At 46.4% G+C, this 24,310-nt stretch overlaps 2 protein-coding genes across 4 annotated transcripts; both read right to left on the bottom strand.

Annotated features, from left to right (window-relative positions):
- Positions 1-5,846: 5,846 nt before the first annotated feature.
- On the bottom strand, positions 5,847-8,952 carry LOC127321458 (probable inactive poly [ADP-ribose] polymerase SRO1). Its single transcript, XM_051350497.2, has 4 exons — positions 8,316-8,952; positions 7,248-7,498; positions 7,028-7,146; positions 5,847-6,255 (listed from the first exon to the last, which is right to left on the bottom strand). The coding sequence occupies exons 1-4, from the start codon at positions 8,921-8,923 to the stop codon at positions 6,166-6,168; spliced, it is 1,068 nt and encodes a 355-aa protein (XP_051206457.2). The 5' UTR covers positions 8,924-8,952; the 3' UTR covers positions 5,847-6,165.
- A 12,141-nt stretch (positions 8,953-21,093) lies between these two features.
- Positions 21,094-24,070, bottom strand: LOC127321464 (F-box/LRR-repeat protein 14). 3 transcript variants are annotated; one of them, XM_051350503.2, is made up of 2 exons: positions 23,891-24,070; positions 21,094-22,775 (listed from the first exon to the last, which is right to left on the bottom strand). In XM_051350503.2, the coding sequence occupies exon 2, from the start codon at positions 22,706-22,708 to the stop codon at positions 21,242-21,244; it is 1,467 nt and encodes a 488-aa protein (XP_051206463.1). In that variant the 5' UTR covers positions 22,709-22,775; positions 23,891-24,070; the 3' UTR covers positions 21,094-21,241. The 3 variants fall into 3 exon arrangements, with proteins under 3 accessions (XP_051206463.1, XP_051206464.1, XP_051206462.1); XM_051350504.2 differs by having other exon boundaries at positions 21,094-22,764; XM_051350502.2 differs by having other exon boundaries at positions 21,094-22,769; positions 23,891-24,069.
- Between the last annotated feature and the right edge of the window lie 240 nt (positions 24,071-24,310).

Raw genomic sequence — 24,310 nt, 5'->3', positions numbered from 1 at the left:
GATAGCGGTCTATGTACTTTGTCGTAATGCCCTGATTAAATCTCATAGTAATCATCATTGATATGTATTGAATCTTTATTTGTCAATTGCCCACCTATAATTTGTTCACCCAGCATGCTAGTTATCTTATTGGAGAGACACTGCTAGTGAACTGTGGACCCCGGTCCATTCTTTTACATCTGAATACAATCTACTGCAATCATTGTTATTTACTGTTCTTTGCAAACAAACACCATCTTCCACTCGATACGTTTAATCCTTTGTTTTCAGCAAGCCGGTGAGATTAACAACCTCACTGTTACGTTGGGGCAAAGTATCTTGATTGTGTTGTGCAGGTTCCACGTTGGCGCCGGTTTCACTGGTGTTGCGCCGCACTACACTCCTCCACCAACAACCTTCACGTGCTTCTTGGCTCCTACTGGTTCGATAACCTTGGTTTCTTTCTGAGGGAAAACTTGCTGCTGTACGCATCACACCTTCCTCTTGGGGTTCCCAACAGACGTGTGCTTCACGCGTAATCAAGCGACTATGATCTTGAAAGACAGCCCTTCGGCCATGAGGTGGTATACCCGAGTTCGAGGAGTTGGGTCACGCGCGAGGTGCTCCATTGAGTTCGAAACATCGACGGAGAGGAGAGCTTGTTGGTAGAGGAGATGAGATGGAGATGTGAAGAATGTGTGTGGCAATGGTGGAGAAGATGTGACGCATATAAAGGAAATGAAGATGAAGATGAAGATGAACATGCCAGCCGGGTGATCAATTCCCGTGGCTGGCCGCCGGCGCCGGCAACCCAAATTCCCGTGGCCGCGCGGCGCGTGACGATCGATTTTCGCACCAGTAATGGCGAGGACGATTGTCTTCCGCGGGAATGAACCGTTCGACTTTATGTCCCGGCCCGTGTCACCAGCCATGACTAAAGGGGTGCCGGCAGGCGCAGCAAGCCGCAAAACCCTTTATTCTCGGTTTGGTATACAAACCGAGACAAATGGGTCCTAATGAACCAGGACCTATGGGTGCCATAAGATTGGGCGGATTAGGCGCGACGTGGCCAGACCTTTAGTCCCGACCCAGGACACGGCTGGGACTAAAGGGGCCTGACGAAAGGCCTGTTTTCCACTAGTGAGTCACGATAAGCATCATTGTGATGAAACTGGTCATCATCCGGTTCCTCCACCACTCCTTCATCTCTCCCGCTAGATAGCGCGCATATCTGTCTTCTGCCTCTGCCCTAGTGGCTTATAAAAATAGTAGGAACTTGGAAATGAACACTTACAAATTGGATATGTTGACAGAAGGCTCATGATTTGATGGCGTCTTGCATTTGTTTCTCCTTGCCAAAATAGATGTTTCCGTGAAAATAATCTAGCTTATCCTTAGAATATCCAAAACCAATTCTTAACAGCAGTCTCAGTACATCCTAGGCCAACTTGATGTTTGAATGAAGGTATTTACATGATTACATAGATGTAAGAATGAACCATTTTTCTTACTAAATGGCTAAGGTCGTTTTCCGGCGTAAAAGGGGAAAATTATAAGCTAAGCTGATGGGTTTGCATCTACTCAAACCCCTAAACTTGTTCCTCCATGCATCTCCATCTCTTTAAATTGCAAGTATGAATGGAACAAATCGAACTATTGTATTTTTTTATTTGTTCAAAAAGATACTAATCCAATTGGTTCGCTTTTTCTAGGAGGGAAATCTAAGTGGTTCTTTGACAAACAAAAAAACTTATATGTTTACAGTTTAATACTAAATACAAGTGTCTCAAGAAAGTTCAACCTAACTGAAAGATAAACCGTGAAGGAAAAATACGGTAGAACAAGTTGTTTCATGGAACATTTCCTTCTGAAATGGGAGGTGCTCTAATTAGCTAGTATATAAATAAATATACTGTTTGTAAAGATCAAATGACAACTACTGTTTGTAAAGTATATATAAATATAAATACAGTTTGTTCATAGCAACTAAAAAGTGTGAAAAACACCCCAAATCAATCTTTAAAGCCGATTCGCAGACAGATTATTGGATCGTGTCAGACGCAATGCGGCTATGGGGGTGTGGTTGGGAATATTTTTACGTCCACCACCCCCAATATCCCTACGGGAAGGGCTATTGGAGACATAACTAGGGATGCTTTTAGTGATCTCCAGCTGCGGCCCCAATACATTTTTCGGCAATAGTTATTCAAAGTGATGGCACAACCGCAGGAATGCCTTACTATTAGGAGCGCGTCTTGATAGCGGCGCTCCTAGCAGGTTTCTTTGAAAAGGGGTACATTTATTTAAAGAAACATGACAAATTTCAATTGTAATTTTAGGATAATTTACATATTTGAACAAGAAAGTGAAAAAAAAAACATAAATCTAAACCTAATCTAGCCGCGACGGTGGCGGACAAACGTGTTGTAATCCTCCGAGCAGCCATCGTTGCTGCATGTGCCTTCATCCGGTGAGAGAAACGTGACACTAACGAGGTATGGATTTGTTGTCACGTACACATTGCGCCAGCCCGAGTCCCCTCGTCTCATACCTCCCACCTATCCGGTGTTGTCCTTCATGATGTGCCGCTCATCTGCATCTGCAATGCCAAGTGGTCCCCTACTCATCTATGTCTGTCGAGTCCTCTTCCTCGCGCATCCCTCCCTCCTATTCGATTTTGGTACATGTACAAAATAGAGAGTGATTAGAGGTGGAAGGCAAATGTGACATGTGGGCCAACCAATGTTGAGGAAATCGCTTATCGGTGTCAACTCGATCGGATGACATTAGTGATTAATAGGCAAATATGCCGATTAATCGGGCGATCAATAAGCTAATCAGGTGATAAATAAGTTTATCGGCTAATCGGTGACCATCAAGTAGCGATTATTCAACCGATTAATCGCTGAATCGGATGATTTTTTGAACAGTGCCAGCCAACTTGTATTCAACTTGTACCGGAGTCGACTGTAGATGCTAATTCTTTCTCCATCTACGGGTGAAGAAACTTCACATGTTAAATAAGACTTGAGAAAACGCAATCATGAATAAACATGAGGTCTCAACAAATAAATCGAAGTTCAAACTTAGAGGATAATTTTCCGCTGGTCTCTTTGGTCAAAGGCACGGCAAAGGTACTCACCAACTGCAACCACGATGAGGTCTGGGTTGAAGAAGACAACCAAGGGTATCCTACCACGGACGGAAGGAATGGAAGCAAAATATATCGGGATTATACCTGGGCATGTGTCGGGCCGGGCCGGGCCGGCCCGAGGTAGGCCCGACGCAAAAAAAACCCGGCCCAAGCCCGGCCCGGCCCGACCAAATTCCCACCAAGCCCGTCGGGCCGTCGGGCCGGGCCGTAGTGTTAAAGTGCTTTTTCGGGCTGCCCAGGCCCGGCCCGGCAGTCGGGCCAACATTTCTGGCCCTGGCCCGAGTTTTTCGGGCCAGGCCCGGGCCGGGCTGCCCATGGCCAGATATAATCGGGATGCACCACCACATCCGATCCGCGAAAAAAATGGAGCAATTGATTGAATATCTTCTTCCGTGAAATAAAGAAGTGCCAAGACATAATGGATATGGTAGAAACCTCCCAAATATCCCTCTTTGAATGTTAGTTATTTCAGGCAATTTGAAAGCTAGAAAGGGCACATTACCAGATCTATTGACCCAAACTTGTAATCAGGAGATTCAAGAACCTCACACAATCTAGCTTCATCTGGCAGCCAGATTTACATGGTATCCTTGAGAGAATCTCTTGTTTTTCTCCCTTCAACCAACAGATACTGTCCTGACACTATGGCCTGTGATAGACAATATTCTTTCTTTTTCTGAAAAAATGAATGAATTGAGAGATGAATCGTCACGAGTGGGTCCATTTACAGGCAATCATCATACCGAGAGGAGATCAATATATGGGAGAGCAAGGCTCTCGATCCAAAGGGACTCACCAGACGCAGCCCCTAATCAGTATGACATACATCACGGACACGTACGGAGTCACCTCACCATCGCTCGCTCCAGCTGCCATGACGATTGAACGGGATTCCGCTATGTTTGCTAGCAGACCAGCGTCCCCATGGACTTCCAGACCACGAGAGGTCCAACAGTCTCTCGTAATGGAGAGAGTAGGGTCTATGGAGGCCACCGAAGGCAAGGTTATACGAATGTGAGACGGGAGGCCGATTACACACGGAGTTTATGGATGAACGAGGAGGAAAACGAGGTGAACGGGGTGTAAGGGCACATACAATACGTGATGTCAGTCTTCCCTTAGAGATGCCACATCAGATTTTTTGCTTAGTTGGAGGAGAGAGAATGTTGTCTTCCCTTAGCTAAGAGATCATCTCTTAGAAAATAAGGGAAGATTATTTTCTCCATTGTATCACATATGTTTTCCCTTAGCAACAAATTTCCTACCAAAATTTAATTATTCGTATTAATTGCTAGAGATGGCTGTCAGAGATAATATATTGTATGACTTATATCTAATCCCTTCTCTAGCTGATGTGGGGGAGTAAGGGAAGGCATGCCTTCTCTACCATTGTACATGCCCTAACGCACCTCCACTACAAGCAACAATAATGGAGGCGACGGTCGAGATCCAACGCCATCAATCCTCTAGACTTAACGAACAAAGAAGGTAGAGAGACAACGCTGGCCTGGATCAGATTATTTGGGCCGATAGATTGCCCAACCAGCTCGTAGGCCCCGTTAATGAGAACGCGCCCATTACAGTTTGTGGAGTAGCAGCCCTACCACGATGGGCTGACCCAGACTTGGCGGGCTGGCGGGGTGAAAAAGCCTTGCCGATGGTGGATGCTGCCACGGGAAGACCTATGACGTCCAACACTATGATCAGACGGTTTAGAGTGCTAAATCGCTGTGAGAAGGCCCTAGTGGTTCCATTTTACTGTTACTCAATGGGCTGACCCAGACTTGGCGGGCTGGCGGGGTGAAAAAGCCTTGCCGATGGTGGATGCTGCCACGGGAAGACCTGTGACGTCCAACACTATGATCAGACGGTTTAGAGTGCTAAATCGCTGTGAGAAGGCCCTAGTGATTCCATTTTACTGTTACTCAATTATGGACTAGGAATGAGAGGTGATACCTGTTTTGTCCATGATGGACTGGTCCACATATATCCTGATGTCACCTTAGGCTTCTTTCACTTGAACTTTCATCGTTGACTTTGTCTTTGGTAAGTCAACCTGATCTATCATTTTTGTGAAAAACTATAGGGGAAAACCATGTTTTGCCGTCATATCTAGATCCGTAGATTGTAATCTATCAGATATATATTGCTCATCCTAGATTCAAATCTATCTGATATATATTGCTACCTCCATTCTCTTTGAGATGTTAGTTTCATTTACATGTCACTAAAAGTTACTGAAAACAGCAAGATGAAAGTATTTTAATTGCAGCAATAACAGTGGAACATGATAAATCCAAATAATTGTGTCTATGTTAGCAGTCAAAGTATTATAGGATGACCACTAACATCTTAAAATGGCATCTCAGAAAGAAAGGAAGCAGTATAGGCTCATAGCCAACTATATCGAATATGTTGTGTTAAACCTCATCTCTTTCATGAATTTTATAGGAGAAGAGTAAGAAACACTATATGGATAACAAAACTTCTTTTGGCCTATACACATAGCACATTATGAAAAGGTTGCAAGCGGTGCGGGATGTCCAGAAAATAAGAGATGAGAAACCATTTGAACAGAAAAAATGTAGTCAAGTGAATCTGCGTCTAGTAAGGACGTCCAGAACTCAGGGACCAAAACAATACAATTTGCTAATCAGAATTTCACGAAAAAAACAACTGGCTTGATAAAGGAAGCAACAATAATTCAGGCCAAACTTAGTGAATCTCATTCAGCATTCTCAGTTCATATCCATGCATACTAGTCCAAAATCAAATCTCGTGACTGCAAAAATGGTCCCTAGGCTAGAACTCGAAGGGTTTAAACTGTTGAACATTTTATACAAATAGCAGTATGATGTAGGTAGCTACTGTTTTTTGTGCGACAGCACCTTCCACTTTGTAAAGGACCGTACAGACTATGAATCTCCTAAAGCATCAACGTTTGCCCGAGTAAGATCTGAGCCCAATTGTGATGGTTAACAGAGTAATCAGATAGGAACTCCCCAAATCATCCATCAGCGCTCCTTGGGGAATCAGAGCTCCAAGGTCTTGAGGACAGCACCACAGAACATATCGAGACCAATAAGGTCACTCACGCACTTGGAGAAATTGTATTGATTTCCCTGCAGTAACCCCGACAAGAATCAGGACTCACAGGAATAGCTAAGATACTAAGATTCCCACACTGCATACAGTATTGAAGAATAAATAAATTATCAAGAATCAAAAGAACCTACGATAATCTAGTAAGAATTACAAACAGATAAACCCAACACAGGTTCCTGTACTATTTAGGTTTTCTACTGAAGCTGTGCCAAGTGCTTCTGATATAAGAGAAGACAGAAGGCGATGTGGCTATTTGTTCCTTCTTCATAGTCAAATCTACAATTCTATATGGTAAACGTAGCAGGACTGTTATGCAGTACATCAAAAATGGACAGAGAATTTTGTTCTACAGATAATGCCCATTACTATAACAGAAATTTGGCAAATTGGCACTAAAGCCTAATAACTAGAGAGGAAAACAATTATAATGATATAAAAGTACAAAAGAGCTCTCATGACACCGAAATTGTTCCAACAGAAGACAAACTAGCAGTTAAGTATACAACTTGCTAGTGCACAACGAAGAAAATCCACTAAAATTCTTATCAAGATTAATACATTATTTTTTGGATTGGTCTCTTGGCTACTCTTTGCAAACATTACAATCACTCCCAAGTCCCAACCAAGTGGTAAATAGTTGCATGCCATGGCTCCTATCCTTCTGGGGAATTTCTCCAGCCTCCAGTCTTAGTCATAATAAGAAATGTGGAAACCAAAAGACATCCAGAAGCATAATCCAATAATCCAAAAGAAATGCTTGCAGAAAACAACTTAGCAGCTGCACATTACCGTGTCACTGTCGAAGTATCTGTCCAAATCCTGTAACTGGGAAGACGGCAGGATTCTCTTGATCTCCCTGCGCAACTTATTGATGTTGAGGAACACTGGGCTACAGGTTATCATTGGTCCTAACACCAAAAATTCCAGAGGCAGGAACAAACCAAAAGATATTAGACGATCATTGTGAACTGCAGTTACATATATCACAACATTTCAGGCAAGTACATACCTAAGACAAGCGCTGGGCGTTTCATGAATCTCACCAAACATAATGGGACAACACACACGTTCATGTGTTCGGTCCATACAACGTACCAGCTTGGATTGGGCAGGCAGTCAACAGCACCAGAAGATTTCACTTCAGGTCTTGTGTTGATGGACTGGTCTGATCCGGCGTGAATGGCCTCTGGCAGGCCCTGGACGATGCGGCACAGTAGCACACAGGCTTCACCAGTGTGATCTGCATCAGCTATGCCCATGCTAATTGAAATGAAAATTTCAAGTTAGCTTATCGGGTTTCTCCGCTTAAATTTCGCATGGTACACACTTCCAAAACTGACTGACATTCATTTCAGATCAATATCTCAGATTGTTTGGCCAATTCACTGTATTTATCTGACATGTCCAAATATTGGTAATCATGAACCGACTCAAATTTTGGACATAAAGAACTTCATCCAAACAGAAACTAGCAACAAGTCCTTGATTGTCGTGGACAAACTCATCAGGTCAATTTGTGAGAAGATGCAGAAAAAAAGTGCAGTTCTCGTGTAAACTATCACTACCTGCCTTGCTCAAATCAAGGAGTCATTTGCTTCGGCATTACTGCAGATTTGCTAAACATCGAAACTGAAGATGTTTCAGCGAAACTTGAGAAAAGCAACTCCAGTTTCCCATACTAGCACAGAAAAGGAAACACACTTTATTTGTATCAACCAGCTTTACCAGATTTCCCAGCCTTCGCCAGAATCTTCTTCCAAATTCGAAATTCTAGTACTGGTTGGCATTTTGTCAAATCATCAAGGCCGCAGTCACGATTTATCACCATATCGTCTGTACTAAGGACAAAACCATAAATCACAACCAAATTTGGAATCAACCTATCAATTCCATGCTTAGCTAGATGATCAGAACATTTTGCGGTTCTTGAACATACCACCACGAGTACGTAGGCTGCATTCTCAAACCAAGAACCGCTGTGCAACCCAAGAAAATCAAGAAGTCCATGTTGCAAGAAGAAACGCCCCCAATTCTTGCACTGACCAAGGAGCTAGGATCCCAGAGCGAAAAGGCTCACCTAAGATGCGGGAACCTGAGCGGCGAGAGGTGCAAGCCGTGGCCGTGCGCGCGACGCCTCCCGATCAGATTCCAGTTGGGACACCGGAACAAGGTCTTGCCGGCAATCTGCACGTCCTCTGGCGGGGCGCCGTACCACGCGAGCTTGACGTTCCCCCCGAACTCCTGCTCCGTGTCCCGGTAGATCCGCATCGCTACGTCGCCCTTCACGCAGCGCTCCGCTCCAGTAACCACCGCCGTGCCCATGGTCCACGTGCGGACGATCTCGACGGCCTGGTGCTCGTCGACCGTGAAGGCCTCGCTGGGCTGAACCTGGAGGTGGGCCTTGCCGGGCGGGAAGAAGGCGCGGCCGGCCTCGTCGTACCAGGCGAGCGCGGCAGCGGTGGACACCCCGGGACCGTGCTCGTCGTAGCGGATCATACGGGCGAAGTCGAAGACGTGCCAGCGGCCGTCAGCGAGGGGCGTCCGGAAGAGGTGCTCCCCGAGGGCGGCGATGTGCTGGAGGTGGGCGAGCACGGAGGGGGGGACGTCGACCCACAGGTCGGCGCCTGGCTCCAGGCAGAGCACGCGCGCCGGCACGCCGCTGCCGAAAAGGTCGATCGCCGCCATCTCGTTGAGCGGAGGAAGGTGGAGGTCGGCTGTTGCTCTCGTCAGAGGAGAGAGGTTTTGGCAATGGGACTTGCTTAGTTTTGACCCACATCCGCCAAGTTTCGCCTATTTATAAAGGCCCACACTTTAGAAACACGAATACCAACGGAAATCCATTTTAGCTCATAGGTGTAGATGCAACTATTACCAAAAAAACATATTTAAAAATATCTAAAAATTTCGAAAATAGACCTGTGTAAAAAAGACAATTCCGGGTGCTCCAAAAGAGTTTTTTACGAGATATTTATTTATCTTTTTTACATAGGTCATATAAAATATTTTTTTCAAACTTTTATGAGGTGACATCTTTGGATGCACAATGAAGAATTTTATTTGAACTTTTTAACATTTTAAATAAATTTAAAATTTACTTTTTCTAATAGGTGTATCTACACCTATGAGCCAAAATGCGGTGTCTGAATACCAAAATTCTCTTTTGTTGCACATGTTCGTTCAAATAAAGTTTTGGGGGCGTACTGAGGAGTGAGGATCCTTCGGAGGATAATTCCCTCCAAACCTCAAGTCCGTTGAATGACACGTGTCCCAGGACCGTCCCCCACCTGCACTGTACAATTCATCTCTTCTCCCGCACGGAAAAAAAAACAAAGCAAAAACACCACGCGCGGAGACAACGCACCCTCCTCCCAGCACCATCCTCCCCCAAAAATTCCAGCGAGTGACCTTGTTGGTAACGCGTCAGCCTCGGTTGAAAGCATCGTCACCCCTCCTTGCAGCATCTGCGCGTCCTCCTTGCAGCACTGCCTCCCACAGTTGGAAGCGCCGTCGTACGCCTATGGCAGCAGCGCCGTCCGCCAATAACAGCACCGTCGCCTGGATTTTGTAGCACATGCGTCCAGCCTTTGCAGCTTCAGTGACGGCTTGACGGCGGTTGCAGCACCGACGGTCGGCTTCGCAGCATCGGGGCCGACCTTTGCAGCTCTAGAGGTGGGCCTTTGCAGGTTTGACGGCGCTGGCCTTTGCAGCACCAGCGGCCTGAATTTGCAGCTTTGACGGCTGGCATTTGCAACTCCGGCGGTGGGCCTTTGTAGCTCCGGTGACGGGGACGCAACACCGGCAACTGCCCTTTGCAGCCCCGGTGACAGAGGGTTGCAGCACGGGTGGATGTGTTGGGATTCGTAGCATAGAAAACAAAAAATTTCCTACCGCAAGAACGAATAACAAGCCAAGATCTAATCTAGTAGATGGTAGCAACGAGGTGAAGATCAACATACCCTCGAAGATCGCTAAGCGTTAACGAGATAAATCTCGTGGTGGATGTAGTCGATCACTTGCCGCTTTCAAAAGCGCGTAGAAGATCTTGACGGTGCCACAAACGGGCAGCACCTCCGTACTCGGTCACACGTTCGGTGTTGATGACGACGTCCTTCTCCCCGTTCCAGCGGGCAGCGGATGTAGTAGATCCTCCTTGGAATATCGCCAGCACGACGGCGTGGTGACAGTGGTGGTGGAGATCTCCGGCAGGGCTTCGCCGTAAGCGTTGCGGGAGAAGAAGGAGGAGGGAGTAGCTAGGGTTTGGGAGAGAGGGGGCTTGGGGTGCCGGCCAGGGAGCCCCTTGGTGGTGCGGCCAAGTAGTAGGCCGACCCCCTCCCTCTCCTCCTCATTATATGGGTGGAACCCCAAGAGTTAGCCCAAAGATTCGAATAAGAGTCCAACTCCAAAACTTACCAAAGGGTGAAACCTAGGGGGAGTGGGACTCCCCCCTTTCCTTTCTTCCTTGGCCGGCCAAGGTGGCGGAGTCCACCATGGACTCCACCTTCCCTCTTGGTTGGCTGGTTAGGGTTGGTGGAGTCCATCCGGGACTCCACCTTCCATGGTGATTTCTTCCGGAAGATTCTAGAACATTCTAGCGCCTGCCATAAATGCACCGGATCATTTTCAAACTTGGAAAGTGACTTCCTATATATGAATCTTATTCTCCGGACCATTCCGGAACACCTCGTGATGTCCTGGATCCCATCCGAGACTCCGAACAACATTCGAACTCCATTCCATATTTCATATCTACTTAAAACGACATCAAACCTTAAGTGTGTCACCCTACGATTCGTGAACTATGCAGACATGGTCGAGACTCCTCTCCGACCAATAACCAATAGCGGGATCTGGAGATCCATAATTGCTCCCACACATTCAACGATAACTTAGTGATCGATTGAACCATTTTCATACGATACTGATTCCCTTTGTCACACGATACTTTACTTGTCCGAGGTTCGATCATCGGTATCTCCATACCTTGTTCAACCTCGTTACCGACAAGTACTCTTTACTAATACCGTGGTATGTCATCTCTTGTGACCTAGTCACATGCTTGCAAGCTAATTAGACGACATTCCACCGAGAGGGCTCAGAGTATATCTATCCGTCATCGGGATGGACAAATCCCACTCTTGATCCATATGCCTCAACTCATACTTTCCGAATACTTAATCCCATCTTTATAACCACCCCTTTATGCAATGGCGTTTGATGTAATCAAAGTACCCTTCCGATGTAAGTGATTTACATGATCTCATGGTCGAAGGACTAGGTAACTATGTATCGAAATCTTATAGCAAGTTGAACTTAATGACTTGATCTCATGCTACGCTTATTTGGGTGTATGTCCATTATATCATTCATCCAATGACATAACCTTGTTATTAACAACATCCAATGTTCATGATCACGAAACCATGATCATCTATTAATCAACAAGCTAGTTATACAAGAGACTTACTAGGGACTCCTTGTTGTTTACATAACACACATGTATCAATGTTTCGGTTAATACAATTATAGCATGGGATGTAAACATTTATCATGAACACTAAGATATAACAATAACTAATTTATTATTGCCTCTTGGGCATATCTCCAACAGGATGGCCTTTGCAGCTCCGGCGAGGCGATGGAGGATTGCACCGCCACCATCTTGATGTCGCATGGATAACCGCCTCCGACGGCCGCCTCCTTGCTCCTTGCTGCAACTGCATCATAGCGTTGCCGCGGCACCGATGGGCTCGGACTCTGCATTCGCATGGTGGCCCCTCGCAGCAAAGCCACTACCCTTCATGTCGTCGTCACAGACACTCGCCTCACGATGCCATGGCTTCGCTTGTTAGCAGTACATCGGAGTTGTGCGAGAAACGAAGGCTACGCACTGGGATCTCGCCGACGGTAGCGCGGGCTCGGATCTCGCTGGTGGCACGCATTTTGGCCCAACCGGTACTACCGATGCGGTAACGGGCCGCTGTCGATCAAAGCCCATATGGCGCCAGTAGCTTGCGCGCTGGTAGCCGGTACCGGGGAATCTAGGCCGGCCGCTTGCCCCTGGTCGCTCGCCCTCTTGCGCGCTTGCTCGCTGACTGGCCGTGCTGCTTGCTCGCTCCGCCGCTGGCCTGGCTCGCTCGTGTGCTTCGCTCCCTGGCTGCCTAGCTCGCTCCGCCAATGGCTTGGCTCACTCGTGTGCTTCGCTCCCTGGCTGCCTAACTCGCCCATCTGCCCGCTCACTCCCCTCTTCACTCCCTGGCGGTATCGTCGTCCGAGCGCGTCGACATCGACCTCTCTGGCTTCGAGTTTGGCATGACCATCCACCATGGCATGAGCTGGGACAGGCTGCACCTGTCCCCGAGGTTCGCCTCGATCGTCGATGGGCAAGAGCCCTACCATGTCCTCCTGCGCGTGTCCGGCGGCGCGACCGTCCTGTGGCCCGCGGAGGTGATGTTCGACGGCGAGGGGCAGATGTTCCTCCATAACGGTTGGAGGCGCTTCGCCTGCTCGCACGCCATCGACGTCGGGCACTTTATCGTCTTCAAGTACGATGGCCACGACGACTTCAGTGTCAAGGTCTTCGACGAAACCATATGCTGCCGCCACTACCACTCCGACCAGAACGACTAGGAGACGCCAAGATGAAGACGATGTATTCTTCTACTATGTTTTTCTTATATTTTTACTTAAGTTATATTAATTTGCTTCAAGCAAATCTGCCATATGTATGCAACATCAACATGTGAGAAATAAGATGAAATGTAGGATGATTTAGCCAGCTTCGAACCGAATAGTGTCCGGACCGGTCCTACACGAGAAGCATTCTGTAAGTGGGTCACCTAAACGGACATAAATGAATTGTTTGAGTCATTAATTTGAATCGGGCCGCTGAAGATGTCATAAGACCAAGTTAAGCGGGCTGCTGGAGATTTAGACTACTCATAGTGGGAGTAACTTGGGTAGTAACATAGAGCTACATGCAATGCCAACTAACCATTTTGATGACATGACACATCATTAATTAAGGAAAGAGAGCATTGTGGTAACTAGCTATGTTACCATAACATCACATTTCCCAAGATTAGATGAGTCTACAACCTAATTAATATGGTTTTGCATGACACTACACATATGTTACTTCCCACTATGGAGGTAATAACATAGAGTAGTAACATGTGAATGTTACTACTCTATGTTACTCCCCACTATGACTAGTCTTAGACAAAACTGGGAAGGACGCGCGAGTTGCGAGAACGCGAGAGGAGCATGGGGAGGACGCGCGAGGTTGCTGCTTGCACAAGCCTCGATCTCCTGCTGACGGGGAGGCCACCCCTGCAGTGGGACGCGTGATTGCGTGTGTTAGACTGTATATTATGTATATGTAATCTGTAACCTGTACGTACCCCTTGGTACCCATATATATATTGAGGTAGGCCACGCCCCAGAGCGTCGAGCCAATCCCACCCAAAACATCCTGTGTCTCTACGTCTAACATGGTATCAGACTAGGTCAACGAATCCTACCCTAGCCGCCGCCCCCTCTCATCTGCCGCCGCCGCCGCTCACCTTCTCCGGCCGCCGACCTTGTCATGTCCACGGTAGGGCTCCTGCGAGTTGAGCTTGGCCATCTCACTAGTCATGTGATCCGTGGCACCAAACACAAATCAGGCGCATCTCTCCTTTCTAGCACCTCCCGTAGACTCCATCTTCGTAATGTTCTTTGTGTTCCACATGTTACTCGCAATTTATTATCTGTTCGTAAGTTTACTTATGATAATGATGTTTTTTGTGAGTTTCATCCGTTTCATCTTCTCATTAAGGACCGAGTCACACGGGAGGTTCTGCTTAGAGGTCGGGTTCATCAGGGCCTCTATGCACTGGAGGCGCCGGCGTCTGGATCGCCTGACCCGGAGGTCTTCAGTGGTGTGCGCGTGTCGCCGGCTCATTGGCATGCGCGGCTTGGTCATCCTGCATCCCCCATAGTCAGCCATGTACTCAGTCGTCATGAGCTTCCTACATCATCTAGTAATAAAAAACTTAGCAGTCTGTGATGCTTGTCAGCAGGGAAAGAGTCATCAACAACCTTTTGTTTCTTCTACTCGTATTGTTAAGTCCCCACTTGAACTTGTTTATTCGGATGTATGGGGCCCTGCCCAAACCTCTGTTAGTGGTCATAAGTATTATGTCAGTTTCATTGATGCCTACAGTCGATTTACTTGGCTGTATTTACTTAAGAGCAAAGCTGATGTGTTTAATGTTTTCTTGCAATTTCAATTGCATGTAGAACGCCTTCTCAAGCATAAGATCATTCATGTTCAGTCGGATTGGGGGGGCGAATATCGCAACCTCAACACCTTCTTTAACAAACTTGGGATTTCACATCGTGTTTCTTGTCCTCATACACATCAGCAGAACGGTGCGGTTGAACGCAAGCACCGTCACATAGTTGAAACTGGTCTAACTCTTCTTGCCCATGCATCTGTACCTTTTCGGTTTTGGAGTGATGCTTTTTCCACTGCTTGCTTCTTGATCAACAGAACTCCCTCTAGAGTTCTCCACATGAAGACACCTCTTGAACTATTGTTTAAGGAAATCCCTGATTATACGTTCTTTAAAGTCTTTGGTTGTGCTTGTTGGCCTCATCTTAGGCCCTACAATAACCATAATCTTGAATTTCGTTCCAAAAAGTGTGTTTTTCTTGGGTACAGTGCGCTTCACAAAGGCTACAAGTTCCTACACGTTCCTAGTAATCGTGTTTATATCTCTCGTGACGTTGTCTTCGATGAGAATCTGTTTCCCTTCTCAAATATGCCATCATCTCATTCTGTGCCACCCACAAACTCCACTCTTGTTAGTCCTGGCCAATTTGATGATGCTGCATATTCTCCTGCATTATTGCCTAACCATGGTGCAGGTACTGCTCGCGGCGCTCGCTTGGAGGTCCTGGACGCCCCAGTCGACGTTCACGTCGATCGGTGCATGGCGCATGCACCCGCGCCACGCCCCGAGGCGCCTCCGGCGCCGCCTCTGGCGACCAGGCCGCTATCGCCTGCGTGGCCTCCCTCGCCTACTGCGGGTGGGCCGCCACCTGCGTCGCCTCGGCCTGGCTCGCCACCTCCAGCTGGGCCTGAGCCGCCCTGTGCGTCGCCTTGCGCGTCGCCCACGCCCTCCGCCCAAGCTGGGATGCCTCCACCTGGGCCGCCACCGGCGTCGCCCGCGTGCTCTGCACCGTCGCCTGACGCTGGCTCCCAGGCCTCAGCTGCGTCGTCGTCTGCCTCAAGCGACGCTCCTCCACCGCCTCCTGCCACTGCCTCGCTGCGTCCCCACACTCGCAGTCGCAGTGGAATTCATCGGCCCAAGACACGTACTGACGGCACTGTAGCATGGATTGCTGCCTGCTTGGCTCAAGCATAGTCTGATCCAACTGCTGAGCCCCGTCACTACCAAGCTGCGATGAGCATCCCGCACTGGCGTGCTGCCATGGATCTTGAGTTTCAGGCTCTTCGTCAGAATGGTACCTGGCAGCTGGTTCCTCCTCGTCCTGGTGTCAACGTCATTGACTCCAAGTGGATATTTAAAGTCAAGAAGCATGCTGATGGCTCTATTGAGCGATACAAGGCTAGACTGGTTGCAAAAGGCTTCAAGCAACGGTATGGGCTAGATTATGAGGATACATTCAGTCCTGTAGTCAAACCCACCACTATTCGGCTGCTTCTCTCACTTGCTGTCACTCGTGGTTGGGATCTTCGTCAGATGGATGTTCAGAATGCTTTCCTCCATGGCGTATTGGAGGAAGAGGTATACATGCGCCAGCCTCCTGGTTTTGTTGATTCTGCTCGTCCACAGCACCTCTGTCGCTTGGTCAAGGCACTCTATGGCCTGAAGCAGGCTCCTCGTGCATGGCATGCACGGCTTGGTACTGCCCTGCGCTCCCACGGTTTTGTGCCCTCTACAGCTGACACTTCACTGTTTCTTCTTCAGCGTCCAGAGGTTACCATGTATCTCCTGGTTTATGTTGATGACATTATTCTGGTTAGCTCCTCTGCTGCAGCTACGGATCGTCTCATTGTGGCTCTTGGTTCTGATTTTGCTATCAAGGATCTTGGCAAGCTACACTATTTTCTTGGGCTCGAGGTCACTTATCCTGGTGATGGCCTTGCTCTGTCACAGCAGAAGTACTCGCAGGATCTGTTACGGCGTGCTAGCATGCTTGAGTGTAAGGCTGCTACTACGCCTATGTCTTCTACTGACACTCTGTCTGCTACTGATGGTACTCTGCTGTCTGCTGATGATGCTACTGAGTATCAGAGTGTTGTTGGAGATCTCCAGTACCTCACCATCACTCGGCCTGATGTCTCCTATGCAGTTAACCGTGTCTGCCAGTATCTTCATTCTCCACGGGATACTCATTGGTCTGCTGTTAAGCGCATCCTGCGCTATGTTCGTTCTACTCTCACATTTGGACTTCATCTGAGGCCGGCACCTTCAGCTGTGCTCTCAGCTTTCAGTGATGCAGATTGGGCTGGTAACCCAGATGACCGGCAATCAACGGGGGGACATGCAGTATTCTTTGGTCCTAACTTGATCGCCTGGAGTGCACGTAAGCAAGCTACAGTGTCTCGGAGTAGTACTGAAGCTGAATACAAGGCTGTTGCCAATGCCACCGCAGAGCTCATTTGGGTTCAGTCACTGCTGCGAGAGTTGAGGATTGCCCAGAGACAGCCACCTGTTCTTTGGTGTGACAACATCGGTGCTACATACTTGTCCTCAAACCCAGTATTTCATGCCCGAACGAAACACATCGAAGTCGACTATCACTTTGTGAGAGAACGAGTTGCAAAGAAGCTCCTTCAGATCAGGTTTATCTCATCTAAAGATCAACTTGCTGATATCTTCACCAAACCGTTGTCGCTTCCGCTGTTCACAGGATGTAGACGCAATCTTAACTTACTGAACACTTCAGGTCACAGAAGATTGAGGGCGGGTGTTAGACTGTATATTCTGTATATGTAATCTGTAACCTGTACGTACCCCTTGGTACCCATATATATATATATATATTGAGGTAGGCCACGCCCCAGAGCGTCGAGCCAATCCCACCCAAAACATCTTGTGTCTCTACGTCTAACAGCGTGAAGCTTCGCTGCGTGCTGGATTGGTTCTTGGAACTAATTTGGTGTTGCTGCTCCCATTGAAAGAAAGATAAATGCAGAGAGAGGTAGCGTGCGGTGGACCGGTGGTGAGGGGATAAGAACAAGATATATGTGGAAACAAAACTCTGTATTTTCAGACGGTGTACTACAATGTTAACTTACCTTGAGAAATCAATTGGAAGCACGACACAAGCTTAATATATTTTCTCCTTCATTTTTTTTGCAATTGATAATTTGGGGCATTGATGTACAATTCATTTTCTACTAATTTGCTAGAAATAATAAAACATAAAAATAGAATAAAATATGAGAGGGAGAGAAATTCGACAGCCGAGGTAAAAGAAGAGAGGTGTTGGCGATATGCTAACGTCTTACCTACGGCAATGAATGAAATTTTAAAAATATTTGTAAATATCATGAATATACTTGAAGCCGTCTAAAGGATAGGACCAATCTGAATGTTTGGTCATGGTGCGATGTTTAGTTATAGTTTCTTTATCAAAATTAAAATTTAGGCAAGGTAGAATCTCATTTCTCGAATGTGGCTATCGTTTTTATATACACACAAATTTGATGTGTATTATGTTGCCACGCGCAAATCTGGCTATCTTTTTTATATGCACACGAATTTCATGTGTATTATGTTGCCACACGTGACAACAAAAACTTGAGACGGTATGCTCTCTTTTTCTGATGGAAATGCACATCATATTATATGATTCATATATGGTTGCTTGGTGTTGTTATCAATTTATTTTTTCAGAACTATCACGACTTTAGGTGTGAGTTCCCTCGTGTTTTACCGTCATATATGACCGTTTTACTCGCGGTAACAATGCAGGGGTGGGCATAAAAACCGATGACCGAATACCAAACCTGAAAAGACCGAGACCGAACCCGAAAAGACCGATCAAAAATGGGTAGTAAAATTTCTAGACCGAATTTAGTCCGGTCAATTCGGTCACTTTGTTCGTGGTAACCGAAAAGACCGAACTGGACGAATTTTATGTTTGAGAGGCCCAATTCTTGACTGGACAGGTTCCCTTAACGTTTTGTTGTCGAAAAATATACTTTATGTTGCCATTTGTTAGTCCGTCACTATGAGCTTGTGGCTATTGTATGGTTGTATTCTTTTGTTGTTGGCTGAAATTTTGTAAATATGTGACCTATGGAGTATGAACAGTATAATGTGAATGTTGATCATTTTAATGTTTGTTCTTGCAAATTGAAACGAATAAATGCATTGAAAAAAATATTCAAGTTACTACGGAAATGTTGCCAAAACTTTTACCAAATACTGCCGAAGTATTGTATTGACAACAACTATCACAGAGTTCGGCCATGACCAAAACCGAACCCGAATTATCGTGTACCCAAATTTATCGGGTAGTAAAATAGACAATTAATTTTCGGTCTTCATTTCTAGAGGACTGAATTTAAAATAGACCGAAATAAAAAGACCGAATTTTCGGTCATGACCGACCGCCCACCCCTAGCGAGGGCAGATAAAGATAATGGAGAGATGGAGTGGAAGAAGAGGCAGAGAATGAGACATGACACCACAAAGGAGGAAAGAAGAGGGTGATATAGTCAATATTCATCACTATATGAGTGGAAAACACATGCCCGCACATATTCAAATAATTATTTATTCTCTAATTTTTTTATTATTTCGTTGCACGAGCATCTAACTAGTAAAGAAAAGATGAGAAACAAAAGGTAAGCCGATATTTGATTGTAATTTTTTGGCAAAATTCCACCAAAATATTAACAAAGAGGCCCGAAAGCAATAAAAATTACAAAGAGGTCACTGAATCACCTAGCGACAACTACAAACACTAGCAATAGCCGAAGGAGCACCGTCATCATCGTCCCTCCATCACTGGAGTCAGGCAAAGCTTGTCGTAATAGACCTCGTTGTAGTAGATATACGGAAATTGTCGTGCTTAGGCCCCAAAGGACCAACACACCATAGCATCAACCATCGCCAATAATGATAACCGTAGAACGAAAAAAGACTAACCCAAAACCACAACAACGGACACGGAGATCGACCGGAACCTAAAAGATTGGATGAACACATGACTCCACACGCCCTCCACCGATGCTAGACGCACCATCGAAGCGAGGATAGAGAGGAGAGGACCTTATTCTAACTTCATGTTGTAGTCCTCATCTCACAATCCCAAATAAAACACTGAAAATATGCTAAACAAAAAAAAAAACCTTCTCACTGGCGAGATGCCGCCGTCCGCCACACCTTCAAGGCCCTAAGGTCACTGGAAGCGGAGCCGCAGGAAGCATCCCGGCGAGAGGGAGGAAAACCTAGAATGTACCAATATAGTGTATGACACTATTGACTAGCTAATCGCATGGACTAGGCAAACTCCCATCGTCCCGTACCTGCCTAGGCCCACACGGCTCCAGACTATGTGGAAAACGCACTGCGACGTCGTAAATTTGCACGCCGCGCCGTACATCCGCGGCGAGGCTGTCCTGCACTGACGCCGGCAAGCGCACCCCGATACCGTACGCCAGGAGACGCTGCTCCTTGTGTGTCCGCGGCTCGGCGCACAGCTGCTTCGCAGGCACGCTGGTGGCTAGCAGGACGCCGCGGTAGCTCACCTCCACCTCCATGTCAGGGTAGACGCACTGGGTGCCCATGAGGAAGGCCCGCGAGGCAATACCCAGGGTAAGCTCGAACTCCGGGTCCAGAGTCCGGCGGCCGCCGGGATCGTCTAAGCCGGCGACGGAGTTTATCGCGATGGAGTAGTGCGGCGTGTCCGAGATCTCGTGCATGAAGAAGCAGATGAGGCCGAACACCAGGACGCCGACGGTGGCAACGGTGCACCAGAAGCCGCATCCCGGGTAACACCGCCGCCCTTCCATATTGCTAGTATCTTCGTGGATGTCGGAAAACGTCTGTTGATTTGTTTCGCCTCTCTTGCCGGTCTGGCCAAGTAGTACGTACGCGGTTCTATATATAGAGATTGAGAGAATCCGACGTCCTTTGGGTCAACCAGCAAGTTTCCTTTTCGGAAACGTGCTGTTAGCGAGAAATTATACAGATCCCTCTACGAACAGGTTACCCGGCCGGAAGTGTCCGACTGCGCCCCCCGGTGTTCCAGTTCACAAACACTCAGATTGCCAACTCAAACACATACAGACCAACAAAAGTCTCAGACAGCCACTTCCGTAACTATCAGCTTCGGCAAACTTACTGATTGAACAATAAAACATAACAGACAATTGTACTAGGTAATATACAAAGGCAAACTGCTTGCTGACGAAAAATAAGCTGTGAGAGCAAGAAAACTGCTCCCTCCGTCCATAAAAGGATGTCAGAGTTTTATTCTAAATTCGTAATTAATCTCCATCAACGTATCATTTGATTTACACGTACGCAATTAACGAATGAGCACATCAATTCATACTAATACCAATTCATACAGAATCACTCTGGTGGTCGCCCGGCCGCCCGGTGTCCCATTCAGAGACACTCCATTGTTGTTATTGCCAACAGAAACACATGCAGGCCAACAAACTTTGACAATGATGTACAGTACTTGTAATTTGTAAGCATAATAAAAGTGCATAGACATACACACGTCTTGGTGGCAAATTCCATAATCATCAGTTTCATAAAATTTGCTAATTGGGCAGCAAAACTTAACAGACAATTGTAGTAGGTAATAGACAATGGAAATAGCAGCCTGAGGAAAAATAAGCTTATAGAGCAAGAAAAGTACAACGATGGTGCGAGATGTTAAGTTATACATTCATCAAATGGTGTCCAAGATCCACCACGTACCGATACTCTCATACTCTGTCCAGTGTGCAACAACTTGCTAACTTCAGAGAAGGTCTAGAACAGAAGAGTTTTTGTGGAACTTTCTGTTTAGATGGCCAGAGCTTGCACACTTGACAGAGTATTGAACTGATTTGGCAATCCCCTTCACAGCTTGCAGAGAGACCCTAGGGCAGCCTTCAATGATCAGAGACTCTAACTTCTGTGCTTGTACTAGCTCGGCCACTCCAACATCAGTCACATCTCCGCATAACCTGATTGTAAGATTAATCAAGCATGGAGTACGTGCGATGAAACACATCCCAGCATCGGTTACTTCCTCGCAATCCACAAGCTCGAGTGTCTCCAGGTATGGCGCACATGAGACAGCCTCCATCCCCTCAGCATCAAAGAAGTTGGCGCCATTTAGCACAAGAACACGAATCGGACAGGACTGAATGAGAACCACAAGGCCCTTCTGTGTGAAGCCTATTTCTGATGGATATTCGGGAGCACAACCTGCAAATGTGAGCTCAACAGTCTCAAGCATAGGACAGCTGAGAGCTAGAGCCTTAAGGCTCTTATCAGTAAATGCTGTCCGATAAGAACCAGCATAGAACTGAGGATCCAGCCAAAGTGAGATGCTTTTAAGGTTGTTGCAGCTCTGGGATAAAGCAATCACATCATTGTCGTTTAGGCCCCGGACATACTCCAAGCACAGCTTCTCCAGTGCTTTGCACCTCCCCAGGAGAAAACGAAATCCTTTTCCAGTTGCAATTTCCATACACGCCAAACTCAAATCCTTCAAACTCTCACAGCAGATATCATACAAATTTAGGCTATGAGCGTTGTATGAGGGATCATAGCCCTCATAACCCAGATAAGAATTAACAAAGAATCTTTCGTTGATTTCAAACACAAACTTCTGGAGCTTCATCCATCCTGGACCAAACTTCAGGAAGTCATCCTGGCTGATTCCGTCGCAATTCTTTACTATAAGTTCTTCCAATGATCCATCATAGCCAAGGTACTCCAGCCAATCTTTGCTGCATATACTCTGGCAGTCAATAAGGTGGAGAGCAGATAGACTCTTGCAACCAACAGCCACAGCGAGAAGCCCTCTTGAAGTTATATTTGGTGCGGACTCCAACCTGAGGGATGCTAACTTCTTGAAATTGGCTAGATAACCAAGACCGGAGTCATCGATGTGTGAGCAGAAGCTTAAAGTGAGACTAGTCAACAAGAGGCAGTGAGATGAAAACACAAAGAGGCCTTTGTTGTCCAACTGATTCCCATGGTTTGCCACCGAACCAGAGTAGTCGATTTCCACTTTATGCAAATTACGGAATCGGGTGCACAAAGATACCAAGGCTTCTGTAGCAGGGCAAAGGCCACAGCCAACACGGATAGCGCTCCTTTGATCTGCCTCAGTTTTGTAGAGCTGCTTTGACACAAGGGAAAGAGAATTCAGATCACTTGTCCGGGTGATCCTCTTGATGACCTCTGCAAACAGTGCCTCCGGGAGATCCTCCATCGAGCAATTCCGTGTGCTAGGGCAGTAATCTGAAGATTCAACAGGCACAAAGAGCACTGGACTGAAACTGAAGAGATCAGAAATAAGCACACCAATATAACCAGATAACTTCAGCAATATTAGTTAGCGAAGAAAACTATGTATAGTGATAAAAAAATAAGTTTTATTCAGAAGGAATAACAGCAAATTATACTATCGGACAAGTATCTGAAAATGCTGAAACAATTTAAAATAAAAATTGGGAACAACAAAGAACCGATCAGAAATATGAGTCTACAAGATTACATTGATCTGACTGATCGCATGAAAACCACATCATCTAAACAATGTGGAGTGGTGGTATCTAGGCACTCCTGGGCAAGTTGCATCAGCAGAACCAAAACAATTTCCTCCTAACGTACGAGTCTGACATCAAGTCATTAACAGAACCAAGTAAAATAATCCAATTTCTGAAGCATATATATAACCAAAGCATCAATAGACGAAAACTGAAACTTTTTCAGTTTTCGTATCAAAGATCCACACATTCATTTTAAATACAAACATGAACTGTGGTACAACCCAAAGTAATCTCTAAATCTCTACAGCACATGTGCAACAAGATAAGGTCGACCCATCTTGAAACATGCATATAACCAACCAAATCTTACATCGAGTCATTAACAGAAAAAAAAATCCAATTTCTGAAGCATATATATAACAAAAGCATCAATTGAAAAAAAAAATCGGTGTTCTCCCATTTCTATACAACAATTCCTGTGTTCATCTTCGCATAGAACATCAACTAAGGTACCAGCCTATTAATTTCGCCAAATCCCTGTTCTGACCGCACACAAGCAACAAGATCATGCAGACGAAACCCTAGGCATCTGGAATTGCTTGCAAAATGAAAGAAAAGAAGGATCCACGGACATATGACCCGAAATCAATGTAAGTGTACCAGATAATATCCATCTATTAGACTGACAAGTTTAGGCTCGATTTATTGCCTTCTGCAGAGGCGCACAAAGAAATTGCCTTTTTGCTCAGAGAACATACTGTACTAAATTTAAGGATAATCACGGAATTGGAGGTAAATTTACCCGCTCCAACATAGTAAGTTCACTTCAGGTTCGTCTCAATCGATGATGCAAAGCAAAAAAGAACAAGGATATGTACTTCCAGACAACGAACCGAGGCTACCTGGAGGTGTTCTCTTGAGTCGGGCTGCAGAACAGGGAGGCGCCGTAGATCTGCTATGCCGCAGGAGGAGGGCGCGGCTTCTGCCCAGTCTCGAAGGGATGCCTGACGCGCGCCGCGGCCTCGTCTCTCTCTATCTCTCTCCCTGTCTTGGAGTTGGAGCCCTGGAGGGGAATGCTAAAACCTGTTAGAAATAGGATAGCTTCGATACTAAGCTAACTAGGCAGTTATTAAGATTAGCTTAGGTCCTAAGCTAAGTAGGCAGTTAGTTTTATTCAAACATTATAATACCGAAGAAGTGCCTTTGGACGTGTTTGGTAGGCTGTGAGCCTTTGGCTCGCATCGGCTCAGCAAAAACCCCGTTTGGTTGCATGTAAGTGGTTCGTGTTGTGGCCGCAGCCGGTTCTCAAAACACCACTAGGA

Source organism: Lolium perenne, chromosome 5 (assembly GCF_019359855.2).
Source record: "Lolium perenne isolate Kyuss_39 chromosome 5, Kyuss_2.0, whole genome shotgun sequence".
Lineage (NCBI taxonomy): Eukaryota > Viridiplantae > Streptophyta > Magnoliopsida > Poales > Poaceae > Lolium > Lolium perenne.
This window is presented reverse-complemented; position numbering and strand designations above follow the sequence as displayed.

Coding starts and splice junctions, on each gene's coding strand:
- LOC127321458 (XM_051350497.2), bottom strand. CDS start 8,923: ATGGCGGCGATCGACCTTTTCGGCAGCGGCGTGCCGGCGCGCGTGCTC. Junction 7,147..7,247: donor ACGCCCAGCGCTTGTCTTAG/GTATGTACTTGC, acceptor TTTTGGTGTTAG/GACCAATGATAACCTGTAGC. Junction 6,256..7,027: donor GATACTTCGACAGTGACACG/GTAATGTGCAGC, acceptor GGGTTACTGCAG/GGAAATCAATACAATTTCTC.
- LOC127321464 (XM_051350503.2), bottom strand. CDS start 22,708: ATGGAGGATCTCCCGGAGGCACTGTTTGCAGAGGTCATCAAGAGGATC.